The sequence below is a fragment of the Cherax quadricarinatus genome, chromosome 63 (assembly GCF_038502225.1).
Source record: "Cherax quadricarinatus isolate ZL_2023a chromosome 63, ASM3850222v1, whole genome shotgun sequence".
NCBI classification, from domain to species: Eukaryota; Metazoa; Arthropoda; class Malacostraca; order Decapoda; family Parastacidae; genus Cherax; species Cherax quadricarinatus.
This window is the reverse complement of record NC_091354.1, coordinates 2,525,347-2,544,930: the sequence shown is the minus strand read 5'-3', so window position 1 is coordinate 2,544,930 and position 19,584 is coordinate 2,525,347. Positions and strand designations below refer to the sequence as shown.

Sequence of the window (19,584 nt, the reverse complement as noted above, 5' to 3'; positions counted from 1 at the left end):
AGTCACATGATTTCATCGTCTACTGGTCCTCATCATAGACAGAGGTTGTTTTGATAAGGACCTGCCTCGCATGGGCCAGTAGGCCTTCTACAGTGTTCCTCCATTCTTATGTTCTTATGACATTCCTCAGGTCACGTGCGTCACATCTCACTCTCCGCCTATATATATAATGTCTTTCTACCTCTGTATGTTAGAAGTGATCAAGGTCCCAGGACCGAAACGTTTTCTAATAAATATGTTATAGTGTTTGCTTACGTGTCTTTCTAAACCAACTTGTCGGTATTTATTACCAAGGTTTATACCAAGGTTTCTGATACATGGGATCATCTTTGTCATCCTCCTTTGTACATTTTCCAGAGAATTTTACATGCAGCTTTTTAAATGATCCTTTATACTGCCAACTAACTCCTACAACCAGCACCATTTAACCACCACTACAACCCCACCCCTCACTATTTCACCTCACCTCTACAATTATTCTTGGTTCAAGTCTACATAATTTATTATATAAAACACTGGATAAGTTTAAACATTACGAAGGAGGCGTTAATATACACTTAACACACTACATCGCAGTACACCACGTACCATCACACCGCCCTACAACACGTACCACCACCGCCCTACAACACGTACCACCACCGCCCTACAACACGTACCACCACCGCCCTACAACACGTACCACCACCGCCCTACAACACGTACCATCACACCACCCTACAACACGTACCACCACCGCCCTACAACCCCACCACCCACCACACTATCCTACAACCCCACCACCCTACAACAACCCCACTACCTACTATACCACCTTACAACAACCCCACCACCACTACACTACCCTACAACAACCCCACCACTCATACCACCACCCTACAACAGCCGCACCACCTACACCACCCTACAACAACCCCACTACACCACCTTACAACCCCACCACCCACTACACCACCCTACAACAACCCCACCACCCACTACACCCTACATCCACCCCACCACCCACTACACCACCCTACAACAACCCCATCACCCACTACACCCTACAACACCACGTACTACCACACTACCCACCACGTCTTCTGCTACATCAACAACAGCTACGACACAATATTGTCACCTAACCAATCATGTAAACAAACAAGGAGACAATATACCGGCTAACAATGACCATCACTTTAATGACATCTACACGATTTTAAACTTCTGAGCGCTCCCCCCCCCCCCGCCCCAAGAATACTAACACCTGTTCCTCCTCTCACAACACCTGTCCTTCATCAGTCAGAGCACTCAAGCCACACATATCAAACCAAAGGTGTTCTTCAGGTAGAAATAACGACTGCCACGTATATTAGAGGTTGGTTTACCAGTTGGCTGAGAGAACTTGTTGTCGGTGGCTGTCCCACCACCACAAACTCGTTCCAGCAGCGATGTTTTGAACAATTGTGCTGCCCCTGGCGCACTTTCCTCCCAGACACCGTGACTAAGACACAAACCATGTCTTTGGCTTACCTTACAGCAAGCTGTATTCCAAGGTTTAAGTATAAAAATCCACAGAATTCAGAGAAAACGTGCAGCCCACCTCACCTCACCAACTCAAGCTCAATGACAGGGGTGAGGGCGCGCCATGTTAAGGCGCGTCCACTCTTACTCACGGGGGAGAACGCTACACTTTATTCAACTTCTTAACTCTATACAAAACCAAAATATAATCGTTCTCGCTTTAAAATATTCTCCCCTTTTCGTTCTAGACATTGACACTAATGAACCGTATAAAGACGTAATATCCAGCCGGATATTTGGATTATAATTTGAATGTTGAATGTTGTACCGCCGCCAGCACCTTCACCATGTGCGTGTAGTAAGTGTGAGAGGAGAATAACGCACATGAACTCCCACAAGGAGGATAAATGAGAAGAGGAGGAGGAGGAGGGAAGACCCTCACCCCTCATTAAACGCACTCATCCCACCCACACCATAAAGAACTACACTTCCGTACACAAATATTGAGAGGACGGGCAGTGTTGATCGCTCCTTGGGCAGACCTGACTGGTTCAGTTTTCCTGTGTTCTGCCTACATTCACAACTTCTAAGTTGCCGCCAGCCAAGCACAGCCTACGCAAGCATGGTCGTCCATACGCACTACTTAACACAGCACAGTGCGTGTGAATATACGCCCAATCTTCAGTAAAACACACACACACCAGACATGATGGGAATGCGCTGCGATGTCACCGGAGGAAAATCACTATTATAGTCGATGGAGGCGCTAAACCCCTAGGGGATCATGCAGCACCTGGGAGGTAATGAAGTTCGATCCAAGGAAGACGGGAGGGATCCAATTCCTTGCATCGAGAGCACCTCACCAGCATCTATCACCAGAATAACGAACAAGGGGAGATATGATCACAGCATACAAATTACTAAGAGAGAAACTGGAATTTGAAATGAACTCGAAAATACGGAAATAAATGCACACAAAGTAAAAAAAATAATTATGCATGTTAGCTTTTATATTATTAATTTGTACACAAACTTAACAGTTTTTCACCTGACTAGTTCAGAACAGCAAGAAAATTTGCTGGACCTTGTCTGGTATGTTTAAAATTAATATATTAATACTACTATTACTACTACTACTACTGCTAATAATAATAATAATAATAATAATAATAATAATAATAATAATAATAATAATAATAATAATAATAATAATAATAATATTAATAACAGAAAACGTGTTTACGTGTCAGTGGAAGAAGTTGATAAATATTGTTTGACACTTGAGTTGCTAATTATGGAGTAGAGAACAACTTTGTTGATTGTGTGTGACCTAGGAGCGTTTTATTTAGTCTACCTTGTGGAGAGTTCTCTTCTCTTGTTGTTATTGGTTGATGTTGTTGTTGGTGGTGGTGGTGGTGGCGGTGTTGTTGTTGGTGGTGCTGGTGGTAGTGTTGGTGGTGGTAGTGGTGTGGGTGTTATTATTTCTGTTGATACAATGTTATCATTATTGTTGTCTACCCTGGTGGAACAATACTGTCTTTCAAGTTTATGTTACAAGTAATGCTACTCTCGTGTTTATTGATTATTGATGACTTATTCTCTGTTGCCTTTAGTCTCCCTCCTCACCTCTCTCTCTCTTACTTTCCCTTATTCCCAACACTCGTTTGCTCACATCCTCCCGTCACTCTTCCTTATTTCTCTCAGCCACTTTCCCTCCCTCGCTCCTCTATGCCCCTCTCACTCGGTTCTATGTGAGGTGTACTATGCAAATGACATAAGAAAGGAATGAACATATTCCTACTTATGGATGAATACTTCTCAGCAGAATCGTGTATCATAACATTAACAATATCTAATACTAACAGACTGATGAATTCCACACATGTGCAACACCTGGGCATCTTTATTTTTAGGACGTTTCGCCCACCAGTTTAAACAACTCAAGACTGAGGGACTGATTACCTCATCTTCTAGTCTCGTTTATTAACTCTGTATTGAAGTAGAAAAATCCACTGGTTTGAGAAATGTGTTCAAAACAAAGCTACCCAGGTGTTGTACATGTCTCTAATTCATCATCAATTGAATCATGAAACTCACATGTACACAAACACTGATGAACTTTAATCCCACCTTTGTGTGTTTCCTCACTAACTTAACTCTGTATATACCTGAACACTGTGATTTTACACTCTCTCACACATCATTTACCCTCCCACCTTTTTTGAAGTTGTACCACTTACCATTGTCTGTGTAAATATGTCCATAGACACAATCACACTGTCATAATCTTTGCCTCTGTAATTTATATTACGTAGCTTCTTGCGTACGCTACTTACCTCTTGCATCTTGAGTTAATAAAAGAATATTTATTTCTCTGGCTTGTTGTTTTACATACACTGTAACGTCAGAATCATATGAAAAATATTTCTTACATTATATTTTACTGATTTATATGCATGTAATACCGTCCACAATTATCTTACATATGTGTACAAGTACTTGGTGTGCATGTATGTACACACACACACACATATTTGTGTGTGTGTGTGTGTGTGTGTGTGTGTGTGTGTGTGTGTGTGTGAGAGAGTTATCTGATTGTAAATGCAGGCATGCATGTATAAATGATGTATTTGAGTATTACACAATACACATATAACCCGTACATAAGTTCCTTTCTCCTATGTGCAGGTTATTTGTGTATTGTTCCAGTCACGATATTGTGTTATTATGTTGTTTATACTTGAGTATTTCACAGTAACTCTGTCATTTTTCTGACGGTGGTTTTATTGTCTTCTCTCAATGACAGGTTATCCGATGTTCTGGTAGTCGAATCTTTTATATATTCCTTTTGTTCTGTGAGATGTACTACTGTGCCTTGCATTCAGTGCTCATTTTGAGTGTTTCATTCTGTCCACATCTCAGAAGTTAGAATTTGTCACCACTGAACACCATGCTGCTTTCCTCTGCCCACTGCAAGATTTTGTTGATAATCTGTTTGCAGTTTTTCGGTGTCTTCTACCGAGGAGACTTTCGTGTTCAATTTGAGATCATTTACAAAGAATAAAGCAAAACTGTGGCTAGTGTTATCTATTTTTGCTACGAGACTAAGGCGCCAGGACCCTGTCTGGTGCTAACACCAGAATTTACTATATTTATCATTGTTTTTTTCAGCTTTATTTGTTAAAAATTTAATATTTATTTTACAGGTATGTCTTACTATGTCTACTGACCTCATTTTATGAGCTGTCACCTCGTGGCAGCATTTGTCATATGTCTTAACGAGGTCTTGTGTACATCAGTCCCACGTTATTATCTGCCGAAGCCCAGGTAATATTAACATAATCTGATAGACATGTTCTTCCAGACTCACGAAATAGTAATGACACGATTGCAAACACATCATACCACGGGTGGGGTTTGAACCCGCGATCAGAGTCTCAAAACTCCAGACCGTCGCTTAAGCCACTGGGCCAGCTAGCTTCAATGAGATTCATCTAACTAGGTATATTTCTACACCATAGGAAGGTTAGGATAAGCATCACTGTGACCACAAATGCAGAAATATACCTAGTTGGATGAATCTTGTTGAAGCTAGCTGGCCCAGTGGCTAACGCGACGGTCTGGAGTTTTGAGACTCTCTGATCGCGGGTTCAAACCCCACCCGTAGTATAATGTGTTCTTCCAGCTCCACATTCACCTTAACTTATGTTATGTATGTCTCACGTTCTCCCCAAAAAATGTAATATGGTGTATCATTACTCTCGCGAAGATTCTTATTACGTGTGATGTTATGAATATATAAATTGATTTTAGTATATATATATTATTATATGTTATTTTTCCCCTCTCTCTGTGATAATAAAATCATCTTCATTAATTCCATGTCTGCTGTGTGTGTGGGATAGGCAATCCTGGGAGATGGTAATTCCCAAGTATTAGTATACTTGGGAATTAGTAACTGGTGTTAGCACCAGACAGGGTCCTGGCGCCTCAGCCTCGTACCAAAAATAGATAACACTAGCCACAGTAACTACTAACCCCATAGCGGAATGTGTGACGATATCATTACCCTGTTGAAGTCTCCCAGCTCCGGCTGACACACTTTATCACCTGGTGTAAAACTTACATCATGCCAGAAAAGATGACAGGAAAATAAAGCTTCTAATGTCCTTATGTAACTATTATATAAAACAGTGTAGCAGCACACTGCGGGTGTATCAAATTTTGCTAATAGAGAAAGCTTCTCTCTCCTTCCTTTCCCCCTCCATCTTTACCAATCCTCTCTTCCTTCCGCTTCCCCTTCACCCTTCATCTTTCTCTCTCTCTCACTGTCTATCACTATCCTCTCTTTTTGCACTGTGACTTGACAGTCAACTGGCGGTCTTTTAGTGAATCACGGAATGGACGACCTTGTTAACGTGACCTTGTTAATGTGACCTTGTTAGCCTGGACGGCCTTGTTAACCTGAACAACCTTGTTAATCTGGACGACCGTGTTAGGTTGGACGACTTTGTTAGGTTGGACGACCTTGTTAATGTGACCTTGTAAGCCTGGACGACCTTGTTAGGTTCGACGACCTTATTAATGTGACCTTGTAAGCCTGGACGACCTTGTTAGGTTGGACGACCTTGTTAATGTGACCTTGTAAGCCTGGACGACCTTGTTAGGTTGGACAACTTTTTATTTATGTAAAAATGGGAACACAAGTGCACTGCACCTATGTTAACACTAGAGAAGACAGGAACACAAGTGCACTGCACCTATGTTAACACTAGAGAAGACAGGAACACAAGTGCACTGCACCTATGTTAACACTAGAGAAGACAGGAACACAAGTTGCACGAGACACAGGTAACCATAACCTCGGTCTCAGCAACACAAGTTGCACGAGACACAGGTAACCATAACCTCGGTCTCAGCAACACAAGTTGCACGAGACACAGGTAACCATAACCTCGGTCTCAGCAACACAAGTTGCACGAGACACAGGTAACTATAACCTCGGTCTCAGCAACACAAGTTGCACGAGACACAGGTAACCATAACCTCGGTCTCAGCAACACAAGTTGCACGAGACACAGGTAACCATAACCTCGGTCTCAGCAACACAAGTTGCACGAGACACAGGTAACCATAACCTCGGTCTCAGCAACACAAGTTGCACGAGACACAGGTAACTATAACCTCGGTCTCAGCAACACAAGTTGCACGAGACACAGGTAACCATAACCTCGGTCTCAGCAACACAAGTTGCACGAGACACAGGTAACCATAACCTCGGTCTCAGCAACACAAGTTGCACGAGACACAGGTAACTATAACCTCGGTCTCAGCAACACAAGTTGCACGAGACACAGGTAACCATAACCTCGGTCTCAGCAACACAAGTTGCACGAGACACAGGTAACCATAACCTCGGTCTCAGCAACACAAGTTGCACGAGACACAGGTAACCATAACCTCGGTCTCAGCAACACAAGTTGCACGAGACACAGGTAACCATAACCTCGGTCTCAGCAACACAAGTTGCACGAGACACAGGTAACTATAACCTCGGTCTCAGCAACACAAGTTGCACGAGACACAGGTAACCATAACCTCGGTCTCAGCAACACAAGTTGCACGAGACACAGGTAACCATAACCTCGGTCTCAGCAACACAAGTTGCACGAGACACAGGTAACCATAACCTCGGTCTCAGCAACACAAGTTGCACGAGACACAGGTAACCATAACCTCGGTCTCAGCAACACAAGTTGCACGAGACACAGGTAACCATAACCTCGGTCTCAGCAACACAAGTTGCACGAGACACAGGTAACCATAACCTCGGTCTCTCAGCAACACAAGTTGCACGAGACACAGGTAACCATAACCTCGGTCTCAGCAACACAAGTTGCACGAGACACAGGTAACCATAACCTCGGTCTCAGCAACACAAGTTGCACGAGACACAGGTAACCATAACCTCGGTCTCAGCAACACAAGTTGCACGAGACACAGGTAACCATAACCTCGGTCTCTCAGCAACACAAACACAAATATTACGACTCAAAAAAATAAATTAAAATGCCGAACAAATATAACGAGTTTTTTTTTATTTGTAATACAGAATATTTATTTTTATAATAAATTACATCTATGTAATACAGAGTAATACTTTTTGTTTCTCCGAATAATTTATTTATAATAACGAGTGTTTTTACTTGTAATAATAACTAATGTATTTGTTCGTAATATTCTTTATCATATAATCTATAAATCAATATTTTTTAATACGATGATTAGAATATAAAAAACTTATTTTTGAAATATTTTTTTGGTGTGTGTGTATATATATATATATATATATATATATATATATATATATATATATATATATATATATATATATATATATATATATATATATATATACTATGTGTGTACTGACCTATATATACTCGTCTATAAGAGGTTGCAGGGGTCGAGTCTTAGCTCCTGGTCCCACTTCTCAACTTGCCGCTTGACAGATTCACTCCCTCCTAGCCTCATGGGTCTTGTCATACCTGCTCTTAGAACTGTGTAATGAGTCTGCCTCCACCACTTCTTCGTCGTGGTCATTAATTACACTTCCCGATCACTCTAAAACTAAAAAAATTACTTCCTGACATCACTGCGTCCTTAAGTTACAGTTGTGCCTCTTGGTATCTGTTTCCCGCCTCCCGAACAGCCTATTCTTATGTATCCTCTGAGTATTGTACATGTTGTTACCATGTCTCCCATGGTTCTTGTCTCCTCCAACGTCGTTACATTCAATTCCGTTAGCCTCTCCTCGTAGATTCACACCTCTTCAGGAATTAGTCTCGTTTTATATCGGTACACTGTCTCCAGATTGTTTTCTCCGGTGTGAGCTCCATATCTGACTCACGAAATCGTAATGACACGATTGCAAACAAACCATACCACGGATGGGGATAGAACCCGCGATCAGAGAGTCTCAAAACTCCAGACCGTCGCGTTAGCCACTGGGCCAGCTAGCCACAAATAAGATTCATCCAGCTAGCTGGTCCAGTGGCTAACGCGACGGTCTGGAGTTTTGAGACTCTGATCGCGGGTTCTATCCCCACCCGTGGTATGGTTTGAGCTCCATATACTGTACGAAGGCCCCAAAATGACTCTTTGTCGAGGTTCGTGAAGGCTACTCTGAGATTAACTAGACGAGCGTTGGCTGGAGAGATTATCTGGTTAATGAGAGCCTTTAGCAATGACAAGTGAGACAACTGATAGAGAAGACAGGTGAGACAGCAGAAGAGGAAGGCAGGTAAGACAGCAGACAGGGAATATAGGTGAGACAGTAGACAGGTGAGACAGCAGACAGGGAAGACATCAGACAGATAAGGCAGGTGAGACAGCAGTGAAGATATGTGAGAAGCAGACAGGGGAAGCATCAAACAGGGAAGACAGGTAAGACAGCAGACAAGGAAGACAGGTGAGACAGCAGACAGGGAAGACAGGTGAGACAGCAGGCAGGAAAGGGACGAGAGACAAATCAAGACATGGTAACTGTCTTAAGAAAGCTGTGTGTGACTCAGAGGAAGACTGGTCTGTCCACTTACTACCTGACCGCCAGGGGGTAGGGGAAGGGGGGAAGGGGGTGAAGAGATGGCAGGGGAAGAGGGATAGGGGCTGGAAGGTCCAGGGAGAGATATACAGGGAAGAGACAGTGGTATAACCAATGACAGGGGGACACAAACCGGGCTAGGGGAAGGCAGAGAGAGGTAGGGGCCCGCACGTAGGTAGGGTCAGAGAAGGGGAGAGGGAGGAAAGGTAGGAATAAAGAAGGGAAGGATTAAGTAGAGGTGGAATGGAGAGAACAATAAAGAACAGGAAAGAAGGATGATATTTTTAATATGAGCAAAATCAATTACATCAACAGTGAGCTGCACTGGAGACGACAGTAAACAGTGGCGAAGATGGAACAAAGAGAAGAGATGAAGCGATAATAAGAAAGTAGGGATAAGAAGATGAGGAATGAGTTTACCTGGAGAGAGTTCCGGGGGTCAACGCCCCCGCGGCCCGGTCCGTGACCAGGCCTCCTGGTGGAACAGAGCCTGATCAACCAGGCTGTTACTGCTGGCTGCACGCAATCCAACATACGAGCCACATCCCGGCTGGTCAGGTACCGACTTTAGGTGCTTGTCCAGTGCCTGTCTGAAGACTGCCAGGGGTCTATTAGTAATCCCCCTTATGTATGCTGGGAGGCAGTTGAACAGAGGGTTTTAATTTATTCCTAAAGGATAAATTACACCTGTTACAGGTGTTGATAACATTGTTGAGCACTGTTACAGATGTTGATACCATTGTTGAGCACTGTTACAGGTGTTGATACCATTGTTGAGCACTATTACAGGTGTTAATAACACTGCTGAGCAATTTTACAGGTGTTAATAACATACTGAGCAGCTCAGTGGCTCATTAAAGTTTATCTTAATAATGTGCCGATGTTTTAAGAGCTATGCTCTTAGATTCAAGGTCACTCAAAACTGTGCTCTTGGTTCAAGGTCACTCAAGACTCTTGGCTCCAGGTCACAGTGTCCGCGGTAAAGCACTTACCTCTCACAATACATACGCCTTCAAGAGAGAGCTGGACAGATACCTAAAGTCAGTGCCGGATCAGCCGGGCTGTGGCTCGTACGTCGGACTGCGTGCGGCCAGCAGTAACAGCCTAGTTGATCAGGCCCTGATCCATCGGGAGGCCTGGTCATGGACCGGGCCGCGGGGGCGTTGATCCCCGGAATAACCTCCAGGTAACCTCCAGGTAACGGTGAAGTGCGTATATCTCAGGGCATACATGCTGAGTACTGACTTTAATTCCAACTTTACGTATTAAAGTATTATTGACTATTGGTAAATAAGGTTACATACTCCATTAACCACCAACTCAGTTTTCTCACCGCTGGAGTGCCTAAGACGGGATGTGCATCTCTACTCAAAATAAATAAATAAATAACGAAAAATAAATAAATTTATCATGAAAGCGCTTGGAAGTTCACTATTTTTTGGCAATGGTTGTTCTGATATATATATATATATATATATATATATATATATATATATATATATATATATATATATATATATATATATATATATATATATATATATATATATATATATATATATATATATATATATATATATATACACACACACACAAAATACAACCCACTCTTTGGACAAATAATCAGTAATACACACTGATTATTGTGCCCTGCGTATAATATACACACAAAAATACATGCATGTATACATACAGTTGCAGGAAATATGACTCAACCCCCAGCAAATACACTTAGGTGAGTATACGTAACCATACTAATACTCTCAACATTAGCACAAATATTAATAACAAACTATCATCAACTACTCCATACACTCACTCCCACACACTCTCCCCAAGTCTATACACTCTCCCGAGTCTATACACTCTTCCCAGCCTACACACTCTCCCCAGCCCACACACTCTCCCCAAGTCTATACACTCTCCCCAACCCACACACACTTCCCAAGTCTATACACTCTTCCCAGCCTATACACTCTTCCCAGCCCACACTCCCCAAGTCTGTACACTCTCCCCAGCCCACACACTCTCTCCGGCCCCCACTACTGTCATTACCACATACACACCAGCCGGCTCATGTTATTAACTCCCACCCAGATCGTAAATTACGAAATATTTCGAGGGATTTAATGAGCGAAATGCATTTTTACAGTTGTTTGACGTCTGTATAAAACTAGGGGAAAAGTGTATTTTATCTTCATCAGTTTAAAAATAATGAATGTTACTGACAAGTGTACAAAGTTACGAGGCGCGGGAACTGGACTAGACACAGGTATTGCTACAGAGCAAGACGCAGGTGTTAAGTAAGGCTACGGAACCAGACCCAAGTGTTAAGTAAGGGTACGGAACTAGACTCAGGTGTTAAGTAAGGCTACGGAGCCAGGCTCAGGTGTTAAGTACGGGCACATTGCAACGTAGCAGATTACGTAGTCCTTTTCTTAAGTAATTTATTTAGGTACATATAAATACAGTTACGTAAATTATCATACATAGCAGCATATGTGTAGATTACCCAGATAACTCAAATAAAAGGTCAGACAAAAACAAAATGTATACATCATATAATGTGTGTAAAATGAACAAACCTTGATTTACAAGGAGGTCTTGTCAAGGAACCGGCCGCGGGCACGTTGACTTCCGGACACATCCTTCAGGTATCCTTGAATTTCAGGCGATGTTTCGTAAGTTTATTCAGGGATATCCCCTCAGGGAAGGTTCCTTGATGTTGGTGAGGGGCTCTTGATTTAGGGAATTGGATCTGTGCTCCAGTTCCCCGAATTAACCCTGAATGCCTTCCACATCCCTCCCAGGCGCTGTATAATCCTACGGGTTTAGCGTTTCCCCTTGATTATAATAATAATAATAATATTCAGGGATACACAAATACAGTTACATAGATTTTCATACATAGCAGCATATGCGTAGAGAACGTAGGATGACCCCCAAAAAAGTCAAAGTGACTTATTTCCATTGAGGTCCTGGGGTCCTTCACGACGATCCTGTATCAGCACTGTAACTGCCTGTATTGTTTTGCCAATACCTGTATTGCTGTCTCACTCACGTCCAAGTACAAGCTACTTTTAGGTGTTGTGATCCCTCTGTATAGAGCTTACCTAAATAAATAACCTAACTCTCTCTCTCAACTGACTGACTGTTGTGATCCCTCTGTACAGAGCTTACCTTAAAAATAACCTAACTACCTCTCTCTCTCAACTGACTGACTTTGTTGTGATTCCTTTGCATAAAACTTACCTAAATATATAACCTAACTCTCTCTCTCTAAACTGTCGGACTTTGTAAAATAGTAGTTCAAGACATTTTTTTTAGTTACCCACATACCGTTTACAGAAAACGAACCCGAACCTTCAGAAGAAAACGTGTCTCTTTAGTGGGTGACTAATAAATTCCAGGCTTGGAATTTATTAGTAAGTAAGTAAGTAAGTTTATTCAGGTATACACAAATACAGTTACATAGAATTATCATACATAGCAGCATATGTGTAGAGAACCTAGGATAACCCACTAAATTGATCATCTCGCAACCCTGTTGTGTGCCACTTGTATTATCACCCCAAAATCCTAAATACAGCTTGTCTTCTAGCTTTATGCTATATATGAATACAGTTAGCTATTTCTAGTAGCATTAGCTATGAATACTGGGGGCTTGGGGAGCCCCCATTTAAAATAGTAATAACAATGGTATAAACCTTGGTAATAAATACCGACAAGTTGGTTTAGAAAGACACGTAAGCAAACACGATAACATATTTATTCGGTCCCAGGACCGAAACGTTTTCTAATAAATATGTTATAGTGTTTGCTTACGTGTCTTTCTAAACCAGTAATAATAACGCTACTTCAAAACAAGTGTACTAGCCAGCTCTTCCAACTAGACAGTCAGTCTCAGCTCTTCCAACTAGACAGTCAGTCTCAGCTCTTCCAACTAGACAGTCAGTCTCAGCTCTTCCAACTAGACAGTCAGTCTCAGCTCTTCCAACTAGACAGTCAGTCTCAGCTCTTCCAACTAGACAGTCAGTCTCAGCTCTTCCAACTAGACAGTCAGTCTCAGCTCTTCCAACTAGACAGTCAGTCTCAGCTCTTCCAACTAGACAGTCAGTCTCAGCTCTTCCAACTAGACAGTCAGTCTCAGCTCTTCCAACTAGACAGTCAGTCTCAGCTCTTCCAACTAGACAGTCAGTCTCAGTATAGAAATTATAGCGCTGCGTTTGGCTATACAACTAATTTCACAAGTAAAGTTTGACCTGTATGTAGATTTTATATTTATACTAATTATTTGTTTGTGGGGATGGAAAGTTAAGTTAGATTTAAAACCTAATGAATTAAGTTGCAGATGGGGAGTATAGAGACATATTTTATTGCTAAAAGTTGCAGATTTTTTTTTTTGGATCTGATAGGTTCATTTTGTGTTGATATACTTTTATTAAAAACACTAATGGATGACATCCATGTTTGCCCATGTCAAAAATAAAAGTTTATAACACAAGCCTGCTCGGTTAATGGAGTTTGAAGCCTATCTACTACACTAGGCTCAGTTAACTTTTTTTTCTCAGCGTCAGACAAGAATTTTTTTAACTCCTAAAATAGTGATTAAACTGAAGTCTCAGCATATTGCAACCACGGTACTGTACCTTGTATTGTTACAATCACGGTATTGTGAGTGTTCCAACCACGGTACTATGAGTTATCCTGTTGCAACCACAGCATTGCAACACTGTTGCAACCACGGTATTGTGACATTATTCCAACCACGGTAATGTGCCTTGTACCGTTCCAACCATGGTATTGTGAGTGTTCCAACTACGGTACTGAGTTATGCTGTTGCAACCACAGCACTGTGACACTGTTGCAAATACGGTATTGTGACATTAGTCCAACCATGGTACTGTACCCTACATTATTCCAACCACGTAAGAAAGCAGTAAGGGGGTACTTACCCGAACATTTGGGAGACAGGATCTCTGAAGGTAGGTGTCTCTTCTTCAGGTATTCTCTCCTCCTCAGCGACGGGGGAGTCGTAGATAAGAGTCTCCACCATCGACCCCTTGCTCGACCCAAACGACACTCTGCCGACACATCAACACGAACATTATTACCAACACACTCTTACAAATTAATCTTCTACTCACATGCAAAGGTATTTTACTAAACACAGGCATACATACACTATATATATATATATATATATATATATATATATATATATATATATATATATATATATATATATATATATATATATATATATATACATATATATATATATATATATATATATATATATATATATATATATATATATATATATATATATATATATATATATATATATATATACATCCTCTAATAACAGTCAAATGGTAAAACTGCTCCACACAATGACAAGAACAGATGTAGTCTGCCAGTGATCTGACACACAACAACAGATACAGTCTGCCAGTGATCTGACACACAACAACAGATACAGTCTGCCAGTGATCTGACACACAACAACAGATACAGTCTGCCAGTGATCTGACACACAACAACAGATACAGTCTGCCAGTGATCTGACACACAACAACAGATACAGTCTGCCAGTGATCTGACACACAACAGATACAGTCTGCCAGTGATCTGACACACAACAGATACAGTCTGCCAGTGATCTGACACACAACAACAGATACAGTCTGCCAGTGATCTGACACACAACAGATACAGTCTGCCAGTGATCTGACACACAACAACAGATACAGTGTGCCAGTGATCTGACACACAACAACAGATACAGTCTGCCAGTGATCTGACACACAACAACAGATACAGTCTGCCAGTGATCTGACACACAACAACAGATACAGTGTGCCAGTGATCTGACACACAACAACAGATACAGTCTGCCAGTGATCTGACACACAACAACAGATACAGTGTGCCAGTGATCTGATACACAACAACAGATACAGTGTGCCAGTGATCTGACACACAACAACAGATACAGTCTGCCAGTGATCTGACACACAACAACAGATACAGTCTGCCAGTGATCTGACACACAACAACAGATACAGTCTGCCAGTGATCTGCCACACAACAACAGATACAGTCTGCCAGTGATCTGACACACAACAACAGATACAGTCTGCCAGTGATCTGACACACAACAACATATACAGTGTGCCAGTGATCTGACACACAACAACAGATACAGTCTGCCAGTGATCTGACACACAACAACAGATACAGTCTGCCAGTGATCTGACACACAACAACAGATACAGTCTGCCAGTGATCTAACACACAACAACAGATACAGTCTGCCAGTGATCTGACACACAACAGATACAGTCTGCCAGTGATCTGACACACAACAACAGATACAGTCTGCCAGTGATCTGACACACAACAACAGATACAGTCTGCCAGTGATCTGACACACAACAACAGATACAGTCAGCCAGTGATCTGACACACAACAACAGACAGATACAGTCTGCCAGTGATCTGACACACAACAACAGACAGATACAGTCAGCCAGTGATCTGACACAACAACAGACAGATACAGTCAGCCAGTGATCTGACACACAACAACAGACAGATACAGTCTGCCAGTGATCTGACACACAACAACAGACAGATACAGTCAGCCAGTGATCTAACACACAACAACAGATACAGTCTGCCAGTGATCTGACACACAACAACAGATACAGTCTGCCAGTGATCTGACACACAACAACAGATACAGTCTGCCAGTGATCTAACACACAACAGATACAGTCTGCCAGTGATCTGACACACAACAACAGATACAGTCTGCCAGTGATCTGACACACAACAACAGATACAGTCAGCCAGTGATCTGACACACAACAACAGACAGATACAGTCAGCCAGTGATCTGACACACAACAACAGACAGATACAGTCTGCCAGTGATCTGACACACAACAACAGACAGATACAGTCAGCCAGTGATCTAACACACAACAACAGATACAGTCTGCCAGTGATCTGACACACAACAACAGATACAGTCTGCCAGTGATCTGACACACAACAACAGATACAGTCTGCCAGTGATCTAACACACAACAACAGATACAGTCTGCCAGTGATCTGACACACAACAGATACAGTCTGCCAGTGATCTGACACACAACAGATACAGTCTGCCAGTGATCTAACACACAACAACAGATACAGTCTGCCAGTGATCTGACACACAACAGATACAGTCTGCCAGTGATCTGACACACAACAGATACAGTCTGCCAGTGATCTGACACACAACAACAGATACAGTCAGCCAGTGATCTGACACACAACAACAGACAGATACAGTCAGCCAGTGATCTGACACACAACAACAGACAGATACAGTCAGCCAGTGATCTGACACACAACAACAGACAGATACAGTCAGCCAGTGATCTGACACACAACAACAGACAGATACAGTCAGCCAGTGATCTGACACACAACAACAGACAGATACAGTCAGCCAGTGATCTGACACACAACAACAGACAGATACAGTCAGCCAGTGATCTGACACACAACAACAGACAGATACAGTCTGCCAGTGATCTGACACACAACAGACAGATACAGTCAGCCAGTGATCTGACACACAACAACAGACAGATACAGTCAGCCAGTGATCTGACACACAACAACAGACAGATACAGTCAGCCAGTGATCTGACACACAACAACAGACAGATACAGTCAGCCAGTAATCTCTACTTTACATCCATCAGTAACACAATTTATTAAATTTGTTGAATGGAACTTAGACGAGAGATTTCCTCTTACGAAATTGCTTTTGCAATTTATTTAAGTAAGAGATTATTGGTGATATGGTTCTCGGTGGTGCTTGGAGAAGCCTAGCGTCGAATACAATGGTACATCATGCAGTGATGATGTTCTCGTCTGTAATGACACAGTTCATGCAGTCTACTATCATGGGAGGCTTTTGCTATTTTAAACATTTTCTTTTATTTCAAGATATTTCGTGATTTTTTTATTTTTTACAGATATTTCGTAAGATCTCTTGATTTTATTTTCGGATATTACGTAAGATTTCTTTTTATTTCCAGATATATTTCGTAAGATTTCTGCTGTTGTAAGATTAGGCTGGCTTATACTTAGCAGATATTCAACCTTTAATAGCATTCTCTTACATGGTGGGTAACGCCGGCTTGGGATGACATGGGACTTTGTATATATTGTGGATGTATATTATTCCATTTCTGGGTATTTCCAGCTTTTATGTAATAATTTCCGCTCAAAATCCTGAAACTGATGGGCTCCGTAACATTTCTTAAGAGGATATTGTTCAAGACGATGTTTACCTGCTGCCAGAGTCATTAAAAAGTTTGATTAAGTCAGCTGGGTTTATTGGGGATATTTTCTCAGCTTTCAGTAAGTGCTTTATCAACACTATTCTTTTTTACTCTTAACATCTCTCTCCCTCGCTGTGTCTTCATTTCTCGTTCATTCTCTTTTTTTTTTACACACAGGGTTTGATAAGGTTAAGGATCCCTAGCTTTATTGACAAGCTATTTACAGGTTAAGGATTCCTAACTTTATTGACAAGCTAAGAGCTGTTACCTACATCAGCTCACTTGAAAGCATTTTTTATTGTATTGAGACATACAAGTATTTTTATTGTTATGAAATCGTCTCTCTCTCTCTCTTGTCACACCATTTATCTCACAATCTCCCTCAGTTCATCTCAATTTCACTCCATCTATCTTTATTCTCTCTCTCTCTCTCTCCCTTTCCGTCATTCTGTCACTCTTCATTCATTACCTCTTCCTCATTCTATCTCCTCCCTATCCCCATCTCTCTCATCTTTCTACCATATTTCTCACTCTTCGTATACTATCGCCCAGCAACATTTGCAACACCAATGTGCAACACATCACCACGGTCTATCTATCAGGATACGATTTGGGGTGTCACCGTCCCCGTGGCCAGAAAAAACAGACCAGTTCCAGAGGTTGGGACCAGAGATTCAGCAATAGAGTTATGAAGGTTCTAGTTATCCATTATATTATTTATCTTGCAGTTGTGATAATAACATTATTTGAACGTGACATCTTCCTCTCTGAGGGAGTCATCCCTTGGATAATTTTTAGCTCCTGTTTCCCCTAATCTAACCTAAAAAAAATATTTTTTTTTTATACATGTGAAAACAAAGGCCATGTTTGAGGAATGGTTGGTATGTTTTTCATTCCGCTTTAAATGACTATTCAGAATGTTTTCAATATTCATATTCAGGTGCCCCTGGCTGCATGAAGCACCGGACTCGCCTCCCCTGGCTGCATGAAGCACCGGACTCGCCTCCCCTGGCTGCATGAAGCACCGGACTCGCCTCCCCTGGCTGCATGAAGCACCGGACTCGCCTCCCCTGGCTGCATGAAGCACCGGACTCCATGAAGCACCGGACTGGCTGCATGAAGCACCGGACTCGCCTCCCCTGGCTGCATGAAGCACCGGACTCGCCTCCCCTGGCTGCATGAAGCACCGGACTCGCCTCCCCTGGCTGCATGAAGCACCGGACTCGCCTCCCCTGGCTGCATGAAGCACCGGACTGGCCTCCCCTGGCTGCATGAAGCACCGGACTCGCCTCCCCTGGCTGCATGAAGCACCGGACTCGCCTCCCCTGGCTGCATGAAGCACCGGACTCGCCTCCCCTGGCTGCATGAAGCACCGGACTGGCCTCCCCTGGCTGCATGAAGCACCGGACTCGCCTCCCCTGGCTGCATGAAGCACCGGACTCGCCTCCCCTGGCTGCATGAAGCACCGGACTCGCCTCCCCTGGCTGCATGAAGCACCGGACTCGCCTCCCCTGGCTGCATGAAGCACCGGACTCGCCTCCCCTGGCTGCATGAAGCACCGGACTGGCCTCCCCTGGCTGCATGAAGCACCGAACTCGCCTCCCCTGGCTGCATGAAACACCGAACTCGCCTCCCCTGGCTGCATGAAGCACCGGACTGGCCTCCCCTGGCTGCATGAAGCACCGAACTCGCCTCCCCTGGCTGCATGAAGCACCGAACTCGCCTCCCCTGGCTGCATGAAGCACCGGACTGGCCTCCCCTGGCTGCATGAAGCACCGAACTCGCCTCCCCTGGCTGCATGAAGCACCGAACTCGCCTCCCCTGGCTGCATGAAGCACCGGACTGGCCTCCCCTGGCTGCATGAAGCACCGAACTCGCCTCCCCTGGCTGCATGAAGCACCGAACTCGCCTCCCCTGGCTGCATGAAGCACCGAACTCGCCTCCCCTGGCTGCATGAAGCACCGGACTCGCCTCCCCTGGCTGCAGGAAGCACCGAACTCGCCTCCCCTGGCTGCATGAAGCACCGGACTCGCCTCCCCTGGCTGCATGAAGCACCGGACTGGCCTCCCCTGGCTGCATGAAGCACCGGACTCGCCTCCCCTGGCTGCATGAAGCACCGGACTCGCC

General features: G+C 43.1%; 1 protein-coding gene across 3 annotated transcripts in view; it reads right to left on the bottom strand.

The window, feature by feature from the left end:
* Window positions 1-19,584, bottom strand: part of LOC128698240 (uncharacterized protein DKFZp434B061) — a 774,041-nt gene that overhangs the window by 196,325 nt on the left and 558,132 nt on the right. For all 3 annotated transcript variants that reach the window (XM_053790405.2, XM_053790403.2, XM_070098564.1), the window contains exon 3: window positions 14,062-14,190. In XM_053790405.2, coding sequence (XP_053646380.1) covers window positions 14,062-14,190 — 129 coding nt within the window. The remainder of the gene's footprint in view (window positions 1-14,061; window positions 14,191-19,584) is intronic.